At 35.3% G+C, this 24773-nt stretch overlaps 2 protein-coding genes across 10 annotated transcripts in view; both read left to right on the forward strand.

The window, feature by feature from the left end:
• LOC138698614 (zinc finger protein OZF-like) overlaps positions 1-12124 on the forward strand; it is a 29510-nt gene extending 17386 nt beyond the window's left edge. For 2 of the 9 annotated variants that reach the window (XM_069824671.1, XM_069824673.1), the window contains 2 exons: positions 1965-2047; positions 10790-12120. In XM_069824671.1, the coding sequence (XP_069680772.1) occupies positions 1965-2047; positions 10790-11627 (921 nt within the window). In that variant the 3' untranslated portion in view covers positions 11628-12120. The other 7 variants (XM_069824668.1, XM_069824669.1, XR_011331912.1 and 4 more) reach the window with 6 other exon arrangements.
• Positions 12125-12636: 512 nt separating this feature from the next.
• On the forward strand, positions 12637-24773 carry LOC138698613 (zinc finger protein 234-like). The gene is made up of 5 exons (XM_069824667.1): positions 12637-13096; positions 14224-14321; positions 17919-18056; positions 19464-19546; positions 23237-24773. The coding sequence occupies exons 2-5, from the start codon at positions 14229-14231 to the stop codon at positions 24279-24281; spliced, it is 1359 nt and encodes a 452-aa protein (XP_069680768.1). The 5' UTR covers positions 12637-13096; positions 14224-14228; the 3' UTR covers positions 24282-24773.

A 24773-nucleotide genomic window follows, 5' to 3' on the forward strand; every position in this document is an offset into this window, starting at 1 on the left:
AATAAATTCACATAAGGATCACGCTCCCACTGCATGAGAGGTCCGCCCATGCGCTACAGCAAAACTGTTTCTGTCCCGAGCCTCTCATCTAAGCCAGTCATAATTTACTCGCAATATTTACGCAAATACACATTGTCGCTAACAGTGATGCTATCTCTCAATAATGTTCAGAACGAAGGAGGTAGACAGAGAGAAAAAAAAATATAGCAAAACTGTTTTGTCTCGAGACTCTCATCTAAGCCACGTAATAAGTCGTGTAATCTACTTGCAATATATTTGCGCAAATACACCTTGTAGCTAACACTGGTGCTATCTCTCAGTAATGTTCAGAACGAAGGAGGCAGAGAGAGAGAGAGAGAAACAAATTTCTTCCGCCAACTACGCCACACACCAACGTCATATTGTTATGTTGGTGACATTGTGTATTTAGTTAAATTTGGTGGTAAACGTAACAGCACCGTTCAAAGCGACTGTGGTAATTCTCCAGTTTAGTGGCAATTACAATTTTATATGGGAGATAATAATATCTAACTATAAGTTTTACTACACAATGTGCATGATGGAATTGATTACTGAACCACCTTGTTGATGTTACATTGCTTTTATAGGCGACATGCAAATTATTTTTATAATTTATTTAATGGCTCTGAATCATCTACGCCAGTACAGTATTGAGCAACTTTAGGATAAATTAGAGCAAAATGGTATTTCGGTAGATTAGTCGGAAGATTCGCCATTAGATTACCTGATATTCGCCTTATAATTCGGGAGAATTTGTAAGGGGGGAGCCAGAAAGGCATTCAACCAAAGCACGATTAGAATAGACTCGTCCATTCTAAAATAAAATTACCAGTCATTTTACATTTGCAAGTATGGATGAATATACACAGATATAGGCCTATATATATATATATATATATATATATATATATACATATATATATACATATATATATATATATATATATATATATATATATATATATATATATATATATATATATATATATATAGTACTAAATACAGAATCTCCTAAGGAAACATTGTCTCTTTATTGAACTGTATACATACTGGTGCTATCTACATGAGTAATAAAAAAGTTCGAGGAACAACAATCTTGCTTCAGTGCACCAAATTCACTTTGTGTGTGGCTTGATGCCACAGTTTTAAGAACTTCTTTTTATTCTGTTATAAAGCGATAAAATTCTGCACAACTAAATTTAAGGTTTTTCTTGGTACCAAGTTCAGCTTTTACTATTTCCACACCTAAATGATTCCTCTTATCACTCCATAAGTTTTTCATGATACTGAATACACACTCCACAAAAGCAATGCTTGAAGGAATAGCATACACATGTTGAACTATCAATCTTATTCGTGGAGATTTGTCTGAAGCTTCGTCATACTACAAATATTTACGCCAGTTTCCACATTTGTCAAATCTTAATCTTTCACAAAGGAAGAAGTCACTTCATTTAATAAACACAGTTGATCATTGAATATATTTATTTTCATCTAGTTGAAGCCCTAATTTTTGTCCTCCAATATTTAAAATTTCTAATACATTTGGTGTAGAACCATCAAGCTTTAAGACTGAAAATCACTTGAAAATCCCCATATCGCTATCTACTCTTGAGTTAAAGGTTAAAATGGCCCACTACATAGAAAAAAATTCCTTTCAGCCTACTTGACAAAAGCTTTTATCAGAAGTATTCAAACTCATTTGATAAAATTACTGATCATAAAAGGGCTGCTTAGGGGCTGATACTTGTTTTATGTTGAGACTTACCAAAATATTCGGTCCAGAATGGTGACATACTGGCTAGTTGGCAACCCTACATTCGAACCCACGAAAACATGTTTGAATCACGAGATTATAGCAGTGACATGTTACTTCCGTACATTTTAAAATATGCATGTATTGTTGTTCAGCTGTTTGAGTTATATTTACTTTTCTTTATCAGGAAGAATCATGTGACGCGGATGCATTGAAGGAGGAACTGAAAGTGGAAGTAACGGCCGAGGATGACGAAGTCTTGACCAAGAGGTAAGTGTTTTGTGCGAGATTTTTGGCCCTCAGCACTGCTTGTGTGATGGTGAAGAACATAATCTTGTATTGTTTTGAGACAGCACATTCTTCTTTATAGTAGAAAATCATTTATGTTGCTGATCATGTCTTGTAGTGTAAAATAACCTGGCATTTTCGCTAGAAACATACAAATTCATTTGTAATATTGAAAGGTGTTTCGTTAGTCTTTGTTTCTTTGATTTAATTTACTTGAGATGAATATTTCATATTTCCGTATTTGACACTATAAGGAATGAAAATGGAAACTGTAGAGTTGAGACGTTTTGTGCATATCTTGTTGGAGTATCTAGACAAACCATTGCTTCTACTCAAGCTATTCACTACCTAGTTTTTTACGCGATTTTGCACATGGATTTAAAAAGAATGTTAGCTTGTTGAAAATGAGAGTGTGACGTGCATCATTACTTTATTTATTTGATATTATTTATTAGTTGATACAAGAATTTGTCAGTTGACACGACATGTATATGTTTTTCAGTTTTAATATAAAAGCTTCGAAGTAGTCCGTGTGGCAGATGTAACTGTTTTATGTGATCAGCTTTTTACTTAAATAATTTCAAGGAAAAATTGTTCTGGGGCCGGGTATCGATCCCGGGACCCTTCGCTTAGCGCGCGAACACACTACCGACTGAGCTACCCCAGGAACTATACACGACACCGTCACAATTTTTTTCCTTTGTATCCACACAACTCAAATGAGCTGACAAGACGCCAGAACTCAACTATGAGTGCACACAGTACTCTGCGTGACTTAAATTGTGGCTTTCTGTTAACGTATCACAGTAACGAATGTATTATGCAAATCTGGCTTTCAGGTGATAGCTCCCTGTAAAGCAGGTTTGAATAATTTCAAGGAAAAATTGTTCCGGGGCCGGGTATCGATCCCGGGACCCTTTGCTTAGCGCGCGAACGCTCTACCGACTGAGCTACCCCGGTGTGACGGTGTCGTGTATAGTTCCTGGGGTAGCTCAGTCGGTAGAGCGTTCGCGCGCTAAGCGATGGGTCCCGGGATCGGTACCCGGCCCCGGAACAATTTTTCCTTGAAATTATTCAAACCTGCTTTACAGGGAGCTACTACCTGAAAGCCAGATTTGCATAATAGTTTTTCACTTGTTTGTAAGTTATGCAAATGCTAATGGCAGAATTTCATTGATTTTTTTAATGCATCTTGAATTTTAACACTAGTTCAAAAGCACTTCTGTTGAAAGTTACGATTGTGACAACTTCAGTTTCACAATTATTACACGAACTGCACACTTGTTTAAAGTATAGAAATGAATACTTACCTTCTAAATCTTCAATAATAGAGAGCAGCATACATTATCTGAGTAACATGAATAGTCATTCGAAAACCTATTTTTGTGCAGCTTTAGCATAGTGTATGCTGTTTTGTTTATGAAATTTACAATGAAACATAAATTGTAGGGTTTAGTTAAGGATCTACTTCTGGCTGTCTAAGTTCCTCTTTGCCATGAGACTGATAGTCGAAACATGACTGCACTGCATTTTAAGTAATTTTCGCCTATGTTTGAAATATTACGCTAGCTTAGGACATTAACATGTTAATAAATATTTATATTATAGGTCACAAAAATTCCCGAGTGGAGGACGAAAATTGGCTGTTAAATTTACCATTCATTACTGATATTTCAGAATACCTCAACAAGGTAAATTGATAGCTTCAAGGATACAAGAAAAATACAGTTCATATGCGCACTGCATCAATTCTTTTCTTTTACTTATTGATGTGTGGAAACAAATTTTATCAACAGTAATTTCACTAGAGGTTTTGATTTTATCGATAGATCAAAATTCGAATGGGATTTAATTGACTATTACACGATTAGAAGAAAGTATATAAAGATTAGAAGAAATAAAGTACTCTAATACAATGAAATATTAATTGACTTACTGAAATTCTATTCCCCTAATGTTAGCTTCACCAAAACGTTTGAACGGAGCCGCCATTTTCAGTTGACTGTCTATGCGAGAAACAAATGACGATAGCAAAGCATGTTTTATAGTACCATAAAGAATTTGCAGTTTGAAATGTTGGCAAACAAAAAATAAATGCTAGGGATGTGATAAAAACAGAAGAAAGCATATAAAGATTAGAAGAAATAAAGTACTCTAATACAATAAAATAGATATTAATTCGTTGATCATCCTTACAGTACATACTGTAGCTTAAATTCAACCTCAGAATTTATTTTATTTTGTTTTTCGTGTTCAGATCGACACAACTATACCGCGCAGAAAGTCATAACAATGAAGTGTTGAGCAACGAATCATCGCCACAAGGAACAAAGACTGTCCAGCGAAATCCTGAAAATTGTAATTCTCAAGTGAAGTCACTATACAAAAGGACTTTTCAATGTGAAGTTTGCAACAGGAGTTTCTCAAGGAAGCATCACTTGGCTGTGCATTCTGTCACTCATACAGACGAGAAACGTTTCAAATGTGATCTGTGTGGCAAGAGTGTGGCAACTTCACGGAGTCTTACAAGTCATTTGCGCACGCATACCTCTGAGAAACTCTGCAAGTGTCACATTTGCGGGAAGGATTTGGCAAATATAGACACGTTCAAAATCCACCTACGCACTCATACTGGCGAGAAACCATTCAAATGCGACGTTTGTGGGAAGGCGTTTCCGTCGTCTGCCGCCAAACTGAACCACTTGCACGTGCATGCAGCTGAGAAGCCGTTCAGATGCGACGTTTGTGGAAAGAGCTTCTCAGTGTCGCGGAAACTCTTACTACACATTCGCATCCACACAGGAGAATTCCCCATTAAATGCGATGTATGCGGAATATGTTTCAATTATCCATCTCAACTGAAGTTTCATATGCTCTATCACACAGGGGAGAAGCCTTTCAAATGTGAATTTTGTGGTGCAAGTTTTGTAAGTAAAGCCAACCTTCAGAGCCATACCCTCACCCATTCCGATGATAAGCCTTTGAAATGCGACATTTGTGGCACCAAGTTCAAACGTCGTAATACACTGAAGAATCACATACGATCGCACGCCATCGATAAGCTTTAGAAATGCCTAAGCCTATGAATGAGAACTACACAGGGTTTACATAAAAGAATATAGCGATTTTAAAGGTGTTTAATAATATAGGGACATAATTTTATTTTTACTTCAATTTTTATTGTACCTGAATTTCTGAATGTACTTCACTCCCACCCTCTATACTAGTAAACTTCCAACCGTCCTCCAAACAGGTCGCCTTACGGTCATAGTAAACAGTACTGATTTAGTGAGTATAGTACGTTCCAGAAATATGTTCGCATTTTCCAATGACGAAAGAGCTTTCAATATTGAATCATATTTCCGCACAGGTACTGTCGTCTGTTTGCCTATATCGCATCCCGGTTTTCCCCACCCTTTTCTGCTTGCTCCTCTGTAAAGGCTAGTGGCTGGGCTGTCTTAGCTCTCTTCTGAAAACATTAATTCCTGTTAGGAATTGAACTTCTACGTAATATTATACAACTGTTTAAAATAACTTAAATAAGTAATTAACGGTCACGTGATTTCGCCCCTTTCTACGACCCTGTGACAAAACCACTTGGACGGACAGTAGATAGCCTGTCTGAATAATTTTATCTTTTCGGATCGGGCAGAAGTGAAGATTGAATTTACAGTACGTAAGGTACTCGTTTATAGAGTAGGTACAGAATTATTGCAACATGAAGAAGAAGATTGAATTTACAGTACGTCAGGTACTCTTTTATAGAGTAGGTACAGAATTATTTCAACATGAGTTACTAGTACGAAGGACGAAACTGGTAATTGGAATTAGGTACAATAGTCTATAGTGTGGTAATATGGACAAAAGAACTGAAGCCTGTATCGAAATGAACGGCCACCATTTAAAAAAAAATGTGTTTAAATATCCATGTTATGATTATTTCCATTTTAACTTCATTCTCTATATTGTACGCTAATGTGCTGTAGACAGTATAATATACACTGCATAATGAATATGTCCGCATGGATAGCTCAGTTCGTGAGTAAAAACACTCATTGTTAATACTGTAGTATATTTTGATTAAATAAAAACCCAATGAAAATTATCGAACTCAAATCGCAATATTTCCTAGTTTACGTAAATGGATGAACTACTTTTCTTCCCTCCTATACCTAGTAAAGTGATTTATTTGTATTTTACGTGATATCATCGAACTCCAGTCGTGGCAGGGGATAGCAAACGGTGTTTCCGGTTCTCAACCGTTAATCCAAAGGTATAGCCAGGTTAATATTAGAAATGTTAGTAAAAATAAAATGATGTCCCTGTACTTTAACTATGACAATAACAAAACTCAAGTTAAATGAAAGAGTAACTTTTGCAGTTTACATTAAGTTCATAAGTGTTCCATGTGAGCCACGTTTGTTACAGGACACACATAAACCTTTCGTTGGGAAAGAGCAGAAAACGTTAAGTTTTGGGGAGTCTCGTTCGGATTGTAGGAATTCATGGGGATTTTCAGATCCCCATATTCTGACATTGTGCGTGTTAACCTTTCCACTAAGATGAAATGTTGATTCAATACTGAACACAACACAATCAAGAAAGTCATCATTTTCCTGCTGAAAGTTTTCAAGCGCGAAGTTCGAGCACACAGCGTAATTAGTAGGCTTTAAAGCCTCTAACAATATTGTAAACGGCAGGGACGAATATGTAAGCGTCTTATTAAGACCTTCCATACTGTCATCACTGGCATTGCAAGTTTATGATTACCCTTCTTAACCGATTTTTAGGACTTCGTAAGAAAAAGTCCCGAATGCGCTGAACATTCTCCTCAGACACTCTTGGTCGTCCCACACTTTTTACCTTTACACAGACAACCGGTCGTTGCCAACTGGTTAGCCATCGACGGATGTTGTTGGCATTTGGGGGGGTGATTAAACTGCCCACGAAACGCACTTTGAACTGCTATAACCGATTTACAACTCTCATGGCCAGTTTGTCCAAGTAATGTTTAATTTTGCTTAACGACTGTTAAATTAACAGTCAGTTTATTTTTAACGCTTTGTTAATGTATTTTCCATTTGTTCAACATGATTTTGTTTCAGATAACCGTCGACCTGGTTGGCAAGTTGGTATAGCGCTGGCCTTCTATGCCCAAGGTTGCGGGTTCGATCCCGGGCCAGGTCGATGGCATTTAAGTGTGCTTAAATGCGACAGGCTCATGTCAGTAGATTTACTGGCATGTAAAAGAACTCCTGCGGGACAAAATTCCGGCACATCCGGCGACGCTGATATAACCTCTGCAGTTGCGAGCGTCGTTAAATAAAACATAACTTTAACATAACTTTAACTTTAAGATAACCAACACTTAACTATAACGTCTGTTAGCACTATTTTAACTACTCAACGGCAGTTGGTAATGATTCTACACATGCAAGACAATTTTTGATTGGCTAAAATTAATCTTTAAATTCTATATATAGAGTGAGTAATGAAATTTGCATAAAATGACAACCTGTTATAGTAGGCCACGCTCCATAAACAAACAGTTGACAAATGAAAGTTGTAGGTGACGTGCTGAATAATAATTACAAAGTAAGGTTATATTTCCTCATTGTTATTATGTATACGAAATATGAAAGAAATAAAATAACACTGATGTATTTAAACAGTCCAAAGTATTTTTTAAATGTTATATTACCAGTCATATGCTAAACATTCCCTACAGAGAGACACAAAATATTAATTTCGCAACTTCTGTTCGAACAGCTGTGGAGACATCGGCCATATTTAACTAACTGTTAAACGAGTTAACTGTCCGAAATTCTACATTTAAAATTAACAAACTGTTAACAATCTGTTAAACCAAACTGGTGTTGAAAACATACAATTTTATTAATTAACAAACTATTTAGAGTTTAACAGTCGTTAAATTTTCTAACAATACTCGGAAAAACCAGCCATTAAACTTCAAAACACAAAATACTTTCTGTTGAGGAGTCGCCATATTTGTTATTATCGCTGCTAAGGAAACAAAACAAAGGAAAGGTATCTGTGCATGCATATAAATGTAAAAAAAAAAAGTAATAAAATCTCAACTTCCTCTAACAAATTAAATAAACAAAATGTTAAATAATTAACTCGAGTTCCCAGGCTATCATCGTGCGTTACTTGCGATAATTTACATCAAGTGTTAGCCTACTGTAATAGCTGTGAATCACGTACTCACAGGAATGCGGTCCTAAGGATTTCGACTATCATCCCACAGTAAGGAGATCGGCACAATAAGCTTCAGGCTGCGGTACAAGCTGCTCAGAAAGAAGGGAAACTACCAGGTCCTTCATGAATGCTAAGGACTTAAACAGCAAAATTGACATCCTGCTTACAGTCCAAACCTTTCCCCATCAGATTACTACCTCTTTGTGCACATTCGAAGAGTTTCTAGTGGCAGACACATGGATAAACATCTGTTTAATGAATGAGGAACATAGATATCTGCATTTTTGTCTCCAATTGGAAAAAAAAAAATTAGGTGCATTGGTGATTGCCAAAATATCACCAGAATATGTTTTCTTGAAAGTCAGGCAATGTTGCATTGTTTAATTTATGCTTATTCTAGTGTAGTGTAAGAAGAAATAAGAAGGAATGTTTATTCTAATATTTTCGCCATGTGTGAAGTGCCATTGAATTTTTTGTTTAACGTTAATGTATTGTTCTGTGTAATTTTTCATAGGGTTGCCATATTTAAAAAGTGACAATCCGGGACATTTTACTTTCATAATTGAAATGTGCAAAATATCAAAGGAGCAAAATTGTATTTACTTACTAGCATTAGGAATGGAAACTTGCAACCGTTGTTATGTACAGAAAAACTAAAACAAATTTCAGTGAAAATGATTTACTAATGTAGTATAAATTTATCTGTGGTATATATTATGAAGTACAATATTTCCATCTCATAATATCTTGTATAATTGAGGACCCAAAATTCTGAAGGTGCTAAGTGCCAAAAACATCTTTCTCAGATATTAATTAAAATACACTGCGATACCTGAACAATGTCTTTTGGGGCATAAATGAGTCACTTACAGTTGAGCTACGACAAAGACAATTTAGCATGATATTTTTATATAGATGTTTCTCCCCTAGATTGAATAAAATGAAATTAAAAAAATTGGCACTTAGCACTTTAGAATGTTAAATCTTCAATTGGTAATCTAAGAATTGCAAGCAAGAAACGTGATTTTCTTCTTGGAATTGTTGTGGAGAGCAGTTCCAAATTTATCAAGGATTTAGAAGGCAGTATTGTTATATAAATATCAAATTCTAAGGCCCAATTGTATAAAACTCCCTGACTAAAGATCAATTTTGATCGAAGATCGAAAAGTAAACCGAGTTCAGACACTTCTTCTATTGTATAAAACTTTTCTGCGATCAAATTACCTTGGTTCAAATGCAATCTAAGTTCACGTGAAAAGGATTTGGCAACATCGCATAAACAGGTGAAATACGTGATGCGCGGACCATGTTATACAGGTTTGTTCAGTGTTGCCAATCTATCGATTTTAACTCTTTTTCAACAACAATTTCTTTTAACTTTTATATTGCTTAAATAGGGCTTTGGTGACCTTTTTAGCACCTCATAGTGACCAAATTTAATCTTTCTTTGTTGATAATGAGAAATCTAGCGACTTTACAACTACTTTTTGGCGACTTTCCGTATTACACTCTGTTGGAGACACTGTTTTTTTTTCAATGTAAATAATGGCGGACAATAAGAAGGAGGTTGACTGTTCTCCAAGTTGTTATCATGTTATGGTGTTTGATACTGCTAAACATAATAAAGCTTTATAAAACGACAATTTTCGTTTAGTAATACAGTTAATTGAACATTTATGAATGTACCTATCATATCCATTAATAATTAATGGTTGTTATAAACATAATATAATTATAGGTTATGTTATTTGATACTGCTGAACACGATAGAACCTTATAAAATATAAGAATGTTTGTGTATTAAGGCAAGAAATTGAAAGAAATATATATAAATGTACGTAACATATCTATTAATATTAATAATAATGGATATTTTATTTGCACAATCTGTCACTCGTATATTTCAAACAGAAAAGAAATAACTGAACTTGGATCATCTAACTTAATCGGAGAAATTTCTTCAGTCAAAGTTGACTTTAGTTTGAGACAAATTAATCTCAGATTAGACTTTATACAACACAAAATTCCAAGTTCAGCTGAAACAAGGATCAATTTAACCTCTGATCTAAGATTAAATGGTTTATACAATACAAGTAATAGTGATAAAAAATAACCATATCTAGACTTTAAATAATGATTCATCCCTGACATAACAATCAAAACAGATGTTTCATTCAATAGGAATGTAATTTATCGTGAACTTGAATTGATTGTAGTATGTATCCACCAGATTCTTTATTTGTAACCGTTTTGAGCTGCTGTATATATAAATTAAAATAAAATCGTGTGAAAAGAAAGAAAATTATATTTTTCTTTCCATTTTCGTTTGCTGAAAACCACGACATTTATGCATCCCGATAATTATTTTTGGGTACCAGGACTAAGATCTCGATTCCAGTATGGTCCCGGAAAATCCGTTAGGTATGGCAAGTGTAATTTTTCAATATATTGTCTCCATTGTGTGAGCTCTTAAAATATTTTAACTTAAGAAATATTTTTGTTCAGATCCATGCTACCCTATCAACGCATCACAATAAATCAAAACAATATAGTGTCGAGGACGGAATCATCAGAGCAACGCAGGCCTCAATATCCTGATAGTGCGTCTCGACCAAAGTCTTCATGCAAAAGGACTTTTCAATGCAAAGTTTGCAAGAAATGTTTTCTAAGGAAGGATCATCTGGTTGCGCATTATCGCACTCACACAGGTGAAAAACGTTTCAAATGTAATATTTGTGGCAAAGGCTTAGCATCTTTATGGAATCTAACGGGTCACTTGCGCACTCATTCATCTGAGAAACTCTACAAATGTGACATCTGTGGGAAAGATTTGGCAAATTTTGACACACTGAAAATCCACTTGCGCACTCACACTGGCGAAAAACCTTTCAAATGTGACTTTTGTGCTAAAACGTTCACATCGTGTGCTGCGAGAAAAAACCACATACAAGTCCATTCCATTGAGAAACCATTCAAATGCGCTTTTTGTGAAAAGTGCTATTCGTTGTCTCGGAATCTGAAAATACACCTTCGCAGCCATACAGGAGAAATGCCAATTAAATGCGATATATGTGGAATTTCATTTAACTATCCATCTCTACTGAAGTATCATATGCGATATCACACAGGAGAGAAGCCTTTCAAATGTGAATTTTGTGATAAAAGTTTTGTTAGTAAGGCGAACCTCAAAAGTCACATTCTCACCCACTCCGAAGACAAGCCTTTGAAGTGCGACATTTGTGGTACTGGGTTCAAACGTCGAAATACACTGAAAAATCATATACGTTCTCATCCTTGTGAGAAACTCTTAAAATGTGATATTACTGACGGACATTTTCGGTAATCCGGGCATGGAGAATTTGAAGTTGCAGGGCTGATTTTGAGTCATGTTCAAAGTAGTGAATCTCTTCGTACAAATTATTACAGGTAATATTAAAATAAACTGAAGAAATAATTGTTGAACATTACATGTATACGTACATAAATAAAAGCAAATACACAAATAAGTGAAGGATTGAATTATTAGAGGCATTATTATATGTTTCAAATGTGATTATTTTCCACTACAACTGAAGATGATGGCCACGTTTTATTTTATTGTTTCAATTTTACATATTCGGGAATGCCCATCATAAAACGTTCTAGTCATATCACGTCTTGAAGGTGTATAGTGGTCAAACGACTGGTAATTTGTGTTTCCATCTCGAGCAGAATTGTAAAAAATTCTTACTGCATGAAATTATGAATGCATAGTGCTGTATAAAAAGAGACGTTACCGTACATACATTATTATGTTGTTTCTAGTTTATTTGATTTTTCACAAATGTATGGCATTTACTTTTTAAAATAGGTAACGATTATATTGTAGAATGTAAGTTAATACAAAATATTTAAAAAAAAATTTGGGCTATAATGATTGTAACTAATATTAGCCTAAATAAGGGATATTCGTTAATTTTCAAATCGGTTTATTGTAGGCCTACATTTCTCATACCGTTTAATTCATATACATCCCAACTGTGCAACATAACCTCACTCGTCCTAAGACTAAACAAAAATAATGAAAATATAAAGGAAGCTGGGGCTACGACAGCGCACAGCAAGTTCAGATGATTTAAAAAAATGTAAAATCGTCGAATTTATGGTTTTTTAAAAATGATGATTAATATTAAGGCGCTATGGTTCAGTGAGCTACGATAATGTTTTAGTAAAAAAGTATTTTCACTGAATCAAATATACAAATCACCCAAACTTCTAGTGCGGTAAACTTCCGTTCTAAGAAATTGATCACGGCATCCTTGATGTTAAAGTAATTTTTCAGTAGAAGCTTTTTCAAGTTTTAGCGATGGGAAACGAAAAGAATAGATGGAATGAAAGTTACGTAGAATTTTATGGAATACTTTATGTAAAGAAAGTTTTAAAGAAAAATATTGGTCAGTGGTGTAGCATAGTACCCGAGTTCAATAGAGTAATATGCTGATCGTTAAATGACCACGAAACATGTGCCGTAATACTTATTTCTTGTACAATTAATGATATAGGTAATTCTCTAGAAACGCTACACCAATGCCGCATTTGTGACGTGGAACGTGGGTTACAGGAGACTGGTTGAGACCTGCATGATGGGGGGGGGGAAGGGAGAAGCTTGTGCCGTGAACACGGCGTACATTTGTTGACTCCATACGAATATACAGGCAAATAATGAAGGAGTTCTTGGATGTAGAATTTTGAGTCCCTATTTGTCGACTTCATTTATCAGCATCATGTGAAGGAAAGAACCAGGCAAATCTGATTCTAAAGTACATGGAAAAGGTAAGTCGTTTAATATGCTGATAGGTCCTATTTGAACTGAATTTGTATTATCGGTGGAATGTGCAGAAGAAATATTTTTGAATAAGAATTATGCTACTTAGAAGATGGTTTGAAGTCATTTTAAAGTAAAAATTGATACACGGATAGAAAGTATGCGAGAAGAATGTTTCAAAGAAATGTCGAAAGATAGAAATTGGAAAAATATTCACAGAACTTCTGTTGGTCTACTGGTTTAACTATTAAAAAATTTCTCCGAAAGTCTACAAATACAGCTGCTAAAAACAATAGGGAGAAGTAGTAAACTGTCCTTTGAATCTGCTATTGCAATATCCCAAAAACGTTTTTTTCTTTCCTATTTTATTTGTAAGAAATCTGATGATAGAACCTGTATGTAGTTCTGCAATGTTGGAGGTATTAAGTTCTAGGGCACTGGAATTCACAGATGTGTACTTCTGATCTATTTTACTCATTTATTATTTTCTTTACTGATAGGATACTTCTTCACTTTAAGCTTCTTTCAATGACATTTTTCGTTTTGTAACGGCGTATATGCCTGTAACGTGGTGCAATTACTAAGGAAATTATACTGAACGAATTGCTTCATTGTGGCCCTATGCTCGCCATACGGAGACGCAGGACATTGTTTATATATATGTATGTATTATCGTTTCATTAATGAGTTTACATTAGTTGTTTGTGTATGTTCTAGCACTTTAATATTAGTTAAAGAACAGTTCAAATCATTTTAATATTAATATTTATTAGTTATCAAAACTCAAACTTACATTTTAGAAGATCTTGTTTTTAACAAGGAAGTTTGTTTAACTATGGTATCCAGGGAAACATAACATGGCCTACTCACATTATTCCAAAACAACAAACATAACAGTTTGTGAGAAATATAGTACATGTATTTTGTCTTGAATAATACAATACAATAAATATCGGACAAAGAACTGAGAACAGGATATTGTTTTAAAATGGTCATATCATTTTAATTTCTGTGTGGATAACTTACTAGATATTGTTTGTCTCTGTGTGCCATGTTGAACATGTGATCAATAGGCCTATTATCTTAGTTAAGAAATTCTGCATATGTATGTATATTTATAAATTTACCTTTTCAGTTGTGATGGATGTTGTTAAAATGGATCCTGAGGTCGATCCATTGACGGTATCAACAACTGACGACACACACATAAAAGGGAAGAAGACTTTATCAGAGGTAAATTGGAAGAAATTTATCAGTACTATTCAATGAGCAGTAATTTTGAACTTCGCCCTCTAACACTAAATAGACGTGTTTTCCTCAAAATGCTGTCCCCTGCACATCTAAAATTATTCAAGGTGGAAAGTTTTGAAGTGAACACACAATATACTGATATATCTTTTTTTTGTCCAATGACAGGAACCTTAAGTTATTACATTTTTAAGCACTGTCAGTAATCCGGTACCTCTGTGTAAGGAATATCTATGGAACAACTGGATAATACCCACGGCAGACGAATATCGGTAGTCGACGTTACTCGCCGGCCACTAGTCACCAGGCCGTACTGAGCCGTGCCAAACAAAACACAATCGAAATGGTGGTAGTAAAATTCGCGACTATATTCTTAAATAATTCACTGCATTAGTCAAGAGCAAGGTTTTATGTAGTACAACGACGGTGTTTTGAACGCATTAAAAGAAATGCAGATGTAGTAAGATCTTAAAGTGGGCTATCACAAGGAAATGAATATGAAAAAAGGCGTGTTTGACGGAATATCATTCAAATGACGGAAAGTAAATTTGCGGTTAATGTTCCCCAAAGCGTTAAGTACGTAATTATGACCGCGTTGCCGTTTTATTTCTGGCCTAGAGAAAAATAGCCTGCCTTTTCCGAAAAAAAAAATTTAGGGTCCATGAAATTATTCACCGCTTTCATTATAGGCCTCTTATTGTTTATCAATATTACGAAACAAAAACTGTCATAAAGGCCATGACCGACTACAAAACATCGATACGAAAGAGATAAACACATTCAGCCGTAATAAAACAAAAGAAAATGCGACAGATGTTTTAGTTCGAGATAAAATGGACACTTTAGAAGACATTGTAAAACGTTTCCAGAAGGAAATGACAGAAAGGTACAATTCTTCCGTCGGATCTTACAACAGATCAACAATAGGCAATGAAGGTAAACCGAACAGAAAATTTTTCGTAATATTATTCACTGATATTCAAATTAATGTCAAATTTCTTCAGGAAGTGGGTCTTATGAAAACTTCTGCCAAATGCAAAAAATGTGGAATCCAAATGAAACTCAACACGAAATGCGATAAATGGCGATGTAACAAAAAAAAATTGCAATATGCAGTTGACTACAAGATACGAGTCATTGTTCAACAACTTAACATATGAAGAAATCATGTTCCTGCTATATGAAAGCCTCAATAATACGCCCAGGAATAACATAAAACAAGAGTACAATTTTGATGACCATACTCTCAGTAAGTGGAGATCCCTTGTAAGATCTGTGTTAATTTTCTATGTAGAAATGTCTTCCACCCAAATTGGCGGTCCAGGGAAAGTCATTGAAATAGATGAGAGTAAATTTGGTAAACAAAAATACTACAAAGGTCGTTATGTACAGGGACAGTGGGTCTTTGGAGGTATCGAACGTGGTACCGGACTGTGTTTTTTAGTGCCAATAGAGGACCGTAGTGAACAAACATTCCTAAAACTAATAAAAAAGTGGGTAAAACCAGGAACAACTATCATCTCAGACTGTTGGAAATCATATAACAACATAAGTGAACACGGTTTTAATCATCTAACAGTGAACCACTCCGTACAATTTGTGAACAAATTATCTGGTGCACACACAAATACGATTGAGTCAACTTGGCGCCATGTAAAAGCTTCGCTCCCCCAATACTACCGGCGCAAAAGTGAATTTACAGGCTACCTAGCAACTTATATATTCAACAAGGAATGCAGTGCAAAAAAAGAAAGCCGAATGCTAAAATTCATCCATCTAGCATCCTGTATCCAGTGGGACTAAAAATAAAAACTGATATTGCAACCACGCTCCTGTGAAATCCCTCCTAATTACGTCTTTATCTTAAAATTACTGTACAGCCCTCGGTTTTCTGTCACTTAGCTATCCCTCAAGAAACCCATTTTAACCTCATAGTAGTCCTCGGTCTCCTGTCACGAATCTATTCTCTCATCAAACCCACTCTAACCTTGGCACATTCTTCGGTCTCCTGTAACATTATTATACTGTAATTTTTCATGAAATCAATCCAGTTTTACCTTACATCGGGAAGTTACAGAATTATAACACTAACAATACATTGTTTAATGAAAAGTTTGTTTAAAGTTCTATTTTTCCAAATAAGTAAAATATATAATTTTAACTACTACATGAACAATTGAAATCAAATTTTATCTTGAAATAAAAAAGTTTCGTCAAATACATGAAAACAATATTTATATTACATAATATGTAAATAAACTTCATGTTAAAATCTTCTGTCACTTCCCCATCCCTAACCTAACCTAACCCAACCTAACCTATCCTGACCTAACCTATCCTAACCCAACCTAACCTATCCTAGCCTAACCTAACCCAACCTCACCTATCCTAACCTAACCTAACCTATCCTAACCTATCCTAACCTAACCTATCCTAACCCAACCTAACCTAACCCAACCTAACCTATCCTAACCTTACCCAACCCAACCCAACCTAACCCAACCTAACCTATTCTATCCTAACCTATCCTAACCTATCCTAACCCAACCTAACCTAACCTTACCCAACCCAACCAAACCTAACCTAACCAACCCAACCTAACCTAACCTTCTCCCATTCCTCGACCTCATATCACTTATCATATGCGGCTCGCGACAGGATATTGCCTGTCTGCGCATGCGCGGACTTGGCTAATAAAAACCTAAACTAACCAAACCTAACCTTCGTATATCCAAGGTCTGTAACCGGAACAAGAAGGGATCTCAATCATTTAATCTTCAATGTACACGCGAAAATAATTTCAAGGATCATGCTTCAACTGCATGAGAGATCCGCGCATGCGCTACAGCAAAACTGTTTCTGTCGCGAGCCTCTCATCTAAGCCACTCGTCATAATTTACCCGCAATATTTGCGCAAATACACCTTGTACCTAACAGTGGTGCTTAACATTTAATAAAAAAAACAAATATAGGAAAACTGTTTCGTCTCGAGACTCTCATCTAAGTCATGTAATAAGTTTCAAACAATTATAAAATACGATAATTTGGTCCAGGGAACATCCGTTTTTGATGCAAAGATAATTCGTTTGGCTTGTTTCTTAAATGAAATTACGAAATGGCGTTCCTGTGCTTAAGTCACGTAATCTACTTGCAATATATTTGCGCAATATACCTTTTAGCTAACAGTGGTGCTATCTCTCAGTAATGTTCAGAACGAAGAAGGCACAGAAAGAAAATAAACAAATTTCTCTCTCCAATGACGCCACACACCAACGTCGTGTTCTTATGTTGGCGAGATTGTGTATTTAGTAAAATTTGGCGCTAAACTTAACGGCACGGTTCAATGATACCGTGGGAATTCTCCAGTATAGCGCGGATTAATAAGATTCTTCTGTAGATGTATTACCTCTTTTATAATTTTTTTTTACATTACTTAATATTTTGTGTTTGACAGATGTTATGCTTCATGTAGATTCTTTCGTGATCTCTCGCCTAAACTACAGTTAATTACAGAATGCTGACGTGTGGAAACAGAGTGCAGGCCAAGATTAACTTGTAATGATTTATATCTCTGTTCTTTAGGAAGGGAATGCATTAAAGATTAATACCTCTGGAATAAAGACGGAGTTTGTGGATCCCAGTTGTTATCTGATATCAGAAGTCAAGCTTGAGCAAAATGCAGAGCCAATTACATTGCCTGGAGTGAAGTATGAAGTGGAGGTCAGTGAAGTTTATTGATCATGGTGGGACGAAATTTAGCCAATACAGTCGAAACCGGTTATAGCAGTCCTTATAACCGATAGTCGCACAAACCGGATTTTTGTTTCGTTGTTTTTTTGTTTTTTTTTTTTTGCTAAAATTTTATATCTGTAAATTTTAGGCTGCACACTTACATGATTAATGAACAGTACAGAGTTAAAACTTAAAAAAAACGTAACAGAAATACAGTACGCATAGCATTTATAATACAGTATTTGTGAAGAAGGACTGAAGAGGAAATTTTCTTCTAATATTTATACATTACGTACAGCAATAATATGCGAGCAAAATATAAAAACCTATAATAAGTGAAGAAAGAAGTAGCAGCAATGTAAATTGTTCAATATTGTAGTACATACACAGTCTAGGCTAATGAATGAGATAAATTCACAGTCTAGTATATACAGTCATGAAGCTCAATACGTAGCGAATATGCATCCATAGATAGTTGCTAACCACTAGGATCGCTACCATCGCCTCATCACAGACAATGCGAAATAGTACCGGCACAGTCTATTGTTCCTAGTACCCTCACAACTCAAGCTTCGTGACTATACACTAGACTGTGATAAAATGTTGAGCATGTTTTAAACTTACTGTAAGTGCTGTATAGTACAATAGTCGTGAATGAAACATCCTCATTCCAGTTAGTGTATTACAAAAATTACGTATTTAACAGTACAAAACTGAAAAAAAAAAAAGAATCCTCTGTACATAAATTACACGAAGGCCTACACTTTCTCCTGTTTTTCTTTTTAAAATGTACAAATGTGATGTCCTGTACCGTACACATGAGCAAAATCCAACACACATAACCACAAATGATAAATAACAAATACACTATTATTCCACTTCTGTACTTAAAAAAAAAAATACATTATTGGAGTTTAATTTTCTGGTTTTCTACAATCACAGCAAAGACAGTTTACAATCTAATTGAAAGCAAGAGTTTCAAAATAAGCGTTACATTTTTGACAGTAATCCCCAAATATGTAACAAACAAAAATCAACATTGGACGTTATACCCGATAAATTTCTCCGAAAATGTGATAAAAATACGTCGTTTTATACGATAAGTTGTAATGAGCGATGTCATACTAAGCGATTTTTTAAATACTGTGTTAATATACGATTTAGACGAGACCATTAGATTTCACTGTTATAGCCAATACGTCGTTAAAAGCGATGTCGCTATAAACAGTTTCGACTGTGCTTCCTTAAATTTGTCACTATTTGGTTGGTTTGCAACGTGTTTTGGCATTAAGCCGTTAACAGTCTGGCTCTCAATTATTAAATTTGTAAGCAGCTACTTTGCTACTTGTTCTGGTCTGTCAGTTCTCACATTTATGTGAAATTTTTCTTTACCAGGAAGTCTCGTGTGACGTGGGCAAAGTGAAAGAGGAGTTGAAATTGGAAATAACGACAGAGGAGGAGGGCGTCTTGACTGAGAGGTGAGAGTATCATTGCTTTGTTGTTTATTTAATTAATTTTTGGTGTGTGGCATTCATGACATAGTACAGAAACTTACAGCATTACTCTAAGTTTCGATGGTGTATGATGCTTGCTTCTACAGCCAGTTAATAAGGATTTAAAGCTGAGTGAGGACAGTCGATTTTTAAGTCTTCATCACTACGTTTTTCTTTCGAAGGGAAGTAAACTTGGAACTAGATGATTCATGTGATAGATTAATAGCAATCAAAGGAGCCCTGGTCCATAAGAGATTAACGCCTGAATATCTTCCTCTCTGCACCACATTTCCTTTGTAGATAAGTTAATATATTTCGATTGAGCGTGCAATACCATGTCTTGTGAGAATGCGGAGTTCCCTGACGGAGGAAGCAGAAATCTTGAGATGCAATAGGCTTTCAAAAACCACCAAGTGTTTAAATTTGTAACATCTTACTAGTTGTATTGGATGATCATGCTTTAAATAGAAGATTGCTAAAAAACCTAAATGTACCGTAGTCAATATATCGTCCTATTACTAGTAAAACCGATTAAATCCACTTTTTGTGTAAAATAAGTTAAGTCCAGTCACTGATTTGTCTTTCCGTGCTCTGTATTTAGTAAAATCCAATAAGTCCGAAATGTTGTAGGCAACAAACCAGTTATTTTATTTAAAGAATTTATTATGATTTTTCGTGCAATAATTAATATAGTTTTAATTGCTGTTTTTACAAAACTTGCATACTGGACTTAACTGGTTTTACTAGTAATAGGACGACATTACCTATAAGATTAACAACACCCATTGCAGAAATCTAGTATATTAAATAAAAATAATTGAAAGTTATTGGAAATGAAAATGAAAGCAAATGTCACATACTTAAAAAAAAAAAAAGAACTAAATGAAAACAGGCATAGGCATAGACTTCCTTGAGGGGGTCTTCAGCAGCAGTAACATTATTTGTCACCATAAACCGTTTCTCCAAATTATCTGTCACACCACCCAAAGTGTAATACAGTTGTGTATAGCTCTTCTCAAATCCTATAAAAGCATTGTATTTGGTTTTTGAAATCCTTCGCCATATATGCATATTAGGAGTAAACTGAAATATCATTAGGGTTAAGGTATATTGTGCAGCGGGCTGCTTATTTAAAAGGACAACGATGTTGTTGTTGTTCTCTAATGGCCGCAGTTTGGGATCATTTAACCCATTTTGCTTCTTGCTTCCCAATAAAGTTGAGAAAAGTTTTTATTTCGTTGTGCTTCCTTGTTCAGTGCAGTGCATATGAAAAGGTGTTCTCTTCCCATACATGAACCTGGGAAGTTACATAAGGGGCATTCTTCAGTATTAAGGATTCCAATTTTGCAGAGAAGTGCTGCAAGGCAGCCATGACCGGTGTTCAACCTGGAAGGCGGCAACAGCTTCTTGTCTTGGTTTTAAGCTTTATGTTTTCCAAAGTTTGTTGATATCTGCCCATTTTTTCCCTTGTGATTGTTGATCAATTTTATGGTACGTTCAACCAGAGGTCCCGGGACCGATACCCGGCCCCGGAACAATTTTTCCCTTGAAATTATTGAAATCTGCTTTACAGGGAGCTTCACCTGAAAGATTAGATTTGCATAATATATACGTCACTGTGTACGTTAACAGAAAACCACAATCCCAAGTCACACTGTGTGCACTCGATGTGGGTCTCTGGCATTTCGTCAGCCCACGTGAGTTGTGTGGATATAAAGGGAAAAGTTGAGACGGTGTCGGGTGGAGTTCCCGGGTAGATCAGTTGGGAGAGCGTTGGTACGTTCAACCAGAGGTCCCGGGATCGATACCCGGCCCCGGAACAATTTTTCCCTTGAAATTATTCAAATCTGCTTTACAGGGAGCTTCACCTGAAAGATTAGATTTGCATAATTTTATGGAGTATTTCTGCTTCTGATTTCGTTTTAATTTTGATGTCTAATGTGTGTATACTCAAAATTTTGTTTCGTCTAGGCAGTTTGTGCCTTTTTTTTTTATTTTGCTAATTCATCAGCAATTTCATTCTCACTTATGTCAACGTGTGATGGTATTTATTGGAAGTGTATTTTCTTCTGTAAGTTTTCTAGTATTTTTATTAGTTTTCGGATTTCATTAATTTTATTTGTAAGAGGCAATTTGTTGGATGCTATAGCTTGTATTGCAGCTTTTGAGTCGACTAGTAAGATAGCATTGTGAAACGATTTTCGGTGTACATATTAATTGCTCTAGGGCAAAATGTATTGCTTCAATATCTGCATCAAAATTTGATTTCGAATCTAATCTCAATTGGGATACGCATATTAAATATACATGTAAGAAGGCATTCTCTATTCTCCATTCACTAAAAAAGATTGTATCATTATCCATCTAAATTAAAACAGACGCTGGTACAGACACTCATTCTACCTCACTTCGATTATTGCGACGTTTTGTTCAGTGATCTCCGGACTGATTCCGCTCAGAAACTACAGCGTGTTCATAACACGTGCGTCCGCTTCATTTGTAATGTTCGATACTATGATCATATCTCACCTTCTTTCGAGAAGTTATCATGGCTTAGGTTACATGAGAGGAGAAATCTGCACTCACTATCTCTCCTATATCGAATTATGCACACTTCATCCCCCTATTATGTATTCGCTCGTTTTCATACTCTCTCTCGCTATCATAATATTAATACTCGATCACAACGAGATAACACGCTAGAAATTCCACTTCACACATCATCTCTGTATTCCTCATCTTTCACTGTTGCTATCTCTCGTCACTGGAACTCTCTGCCGCCTGAAGTCAAGGGCTGCCGAACATTGAAATCTTTCAAATCCAAATTAGAAAATTATCTTATGACGAGTTCCCAAACTAACTTACTATTATGAGAAGTGTTGTATTGCATGTTTCCACGTATTCACATTTTTTTTATGTTCTTGTGATATTTAACTTATTTTATATTTTTGTTTTCATATTTTCCGAGAATGGTATATCTATAATGTGATAACTTGAGCTATATATAATCATAATTTTACTTACTGTGTGTACTTAAAAATATTGTATTCATTGTATGCTTTTTACTGCACTATTTTATTACTATTATTATTATTATTATTATTATTATTATTATGAATAATTGTCTTATTTTTTATACTTTGTATGTCTCATTTATTTTGATTTGCTGTTCACATTTTATTATGCTTTTTCCTTTCTTCCTGTATGTTATATATTATGTCAGATTTCTACTTACTTGTTGTTTACATTTTATTATTATTATCTTACTCAGTTTTGTGTATAAAATTGTAGTGTACTTTGTAAATTTGTAGTGTTTTTTTGTAACGCAGTTTTACTCCTGGTTGAGTGTTAGAGAAGGCCGTATGGCCTTAACTCTGCCACGTTAAATACATTATTATTATTATTATTATTATTATTATTATTATTAGTATTATTATTTGTCATATTCATAATTGTAGGAATGAAGAGGTGAAGGATGACATTTCTGAATATGGGCCGTTATTATAAATTACTTGACTTGACCTCACAGATATTTTCTGCCGAATATTTGTGCATCCTATGTCTGGCTGCCTCTCTGTTTATACTTTCCCATGTTAAGTGATAGAATCACAAAACGTCATATGCCGTATGGCATTTCTGGTATGTGGTCACAATATTGACTATTTTTTTCTACAGATTAACCGAGTCTCAAGGAAGCAGTGATATAGAAACAAACATAAATGAAGTGTTGACTGATGTATCGTCACCACGCTGTGACCTGAAGAAGCAGAAGATTACCATTGTACGAAAATCTAAGACTTCTGTCTCCCGAAAGAAGTATGACGATAGAACGTTTGATTGTGACATTTGCAACAAATCTTTTAGAAGGAAACATCATATGCAGAGACACGTGAGCACCCACAAGGACGTGAATGTGTTCAAGTGTAACATATGTGGCAAGGTCTTAGCGACGTTTGACGGCCTTCAACTTCATTTGGAGACCCATTCAGGTGATAAGCCATTTAAGTGCAACGTATGTGGTAAAGGTTTAGCGAATCTAGACACACTCAAAAACCATGTACGCACTCACACCGGCGAAAAACCTTTCAAATGCGACACTTGTGGAAAGGCTTTTCCTACATCTGCCGCTCGGATTCATCACGTGTACGTCCATACAGGTGAAAAGCCATTCAAATGCGACTTATGTGGGAAGGCATTCCCCATGTTATATCCCCTGAGGGAACATCTGCGGACTCACACAGGAGAGAAACCGTTCACATGCGAAGTTTGTGGGCGGTGCTATTCTATATCCCGAAGTTTGAGGCGACACATGCGTACTCACAAAGGAAGGTTGTCCGTTAAGTGTGAAATTTGCGGAAATTTCTTGAAGAATTCAACGTTGTTAGAAAAGCATATGCTTAATCACACGAGGGAGAAAGCGTTCAAATGTGATATTTGTGGAATTTCTTTCAAGTCCGGGACTTCACTGAAATATCACATGTGTACTCACACTGGAGATAAGCCTTTCAAGTGCGAAATTTGCCAGAGAAGTTACCAAAGGAAGGCGCATCTCAAAAGTCACCTTCGAACACACTCAGAAAAAAAGCCTTTCAAATGTGAAGTGTGTGGAAACGGATTTAATTACCCAAATTCGTTAAAATATCATCTGCGCTCGCACATCAAAGATCATGAGTCGAAGCCCGATATATATGGTAGGGACTTAGAAAATTCTGCACTGTAAGAAATAATTTACCTGGTTTTTGTTAACGCTGGATATGCAGTACTTATAGAAGATTTTTGTCACCGCCACTGTTGCCAGTATTATCATTAACAAGAGAGATATTTCTAAAGCTGTCCTATAGAATTGAAACTTTTTCTGATCCCTTCGAAACCTTTTGTTTATTCCACAATCGCCATTTCATAAATTAAAGAATTTTCACTTCCGAAATCATCGAAACTACCTCAGCGCTAGTTTTACCTAAATCTAGCAATTTTTCATTCTTTCTTCCTCTTGCCATTATACTCCATCGAATGTACGATCATTATAACTTTTTACTTCATGTGTTGTTTTTGATCTGACAATATTTTATGAGGTGTAATATAAGATACATTTCCTACACTTAAATAAGAATCAGGTACATAAGTATGCTTTAATTAATTCTATTCATGTATGTAATAGAAATTAAAAATGTACTTCTTTTTAAATTTTGATATATATGTCTGTGGAACTAAA

Source organism: Periplaneta americana, chromosome 4 (assembly GCF_040183065.1).
Source record: "Periplaneta americana isolate PAMFEO1 chromosome 4, P.americana_PAMFEO1_priV1, whole genome shotgun sequence".
Lineage (NCBI taxonomy): Eukaryota > Metazoa > Arthropoda > Insecta > Blattodea > Blattidae > Periplaneta > Periplaneta americana.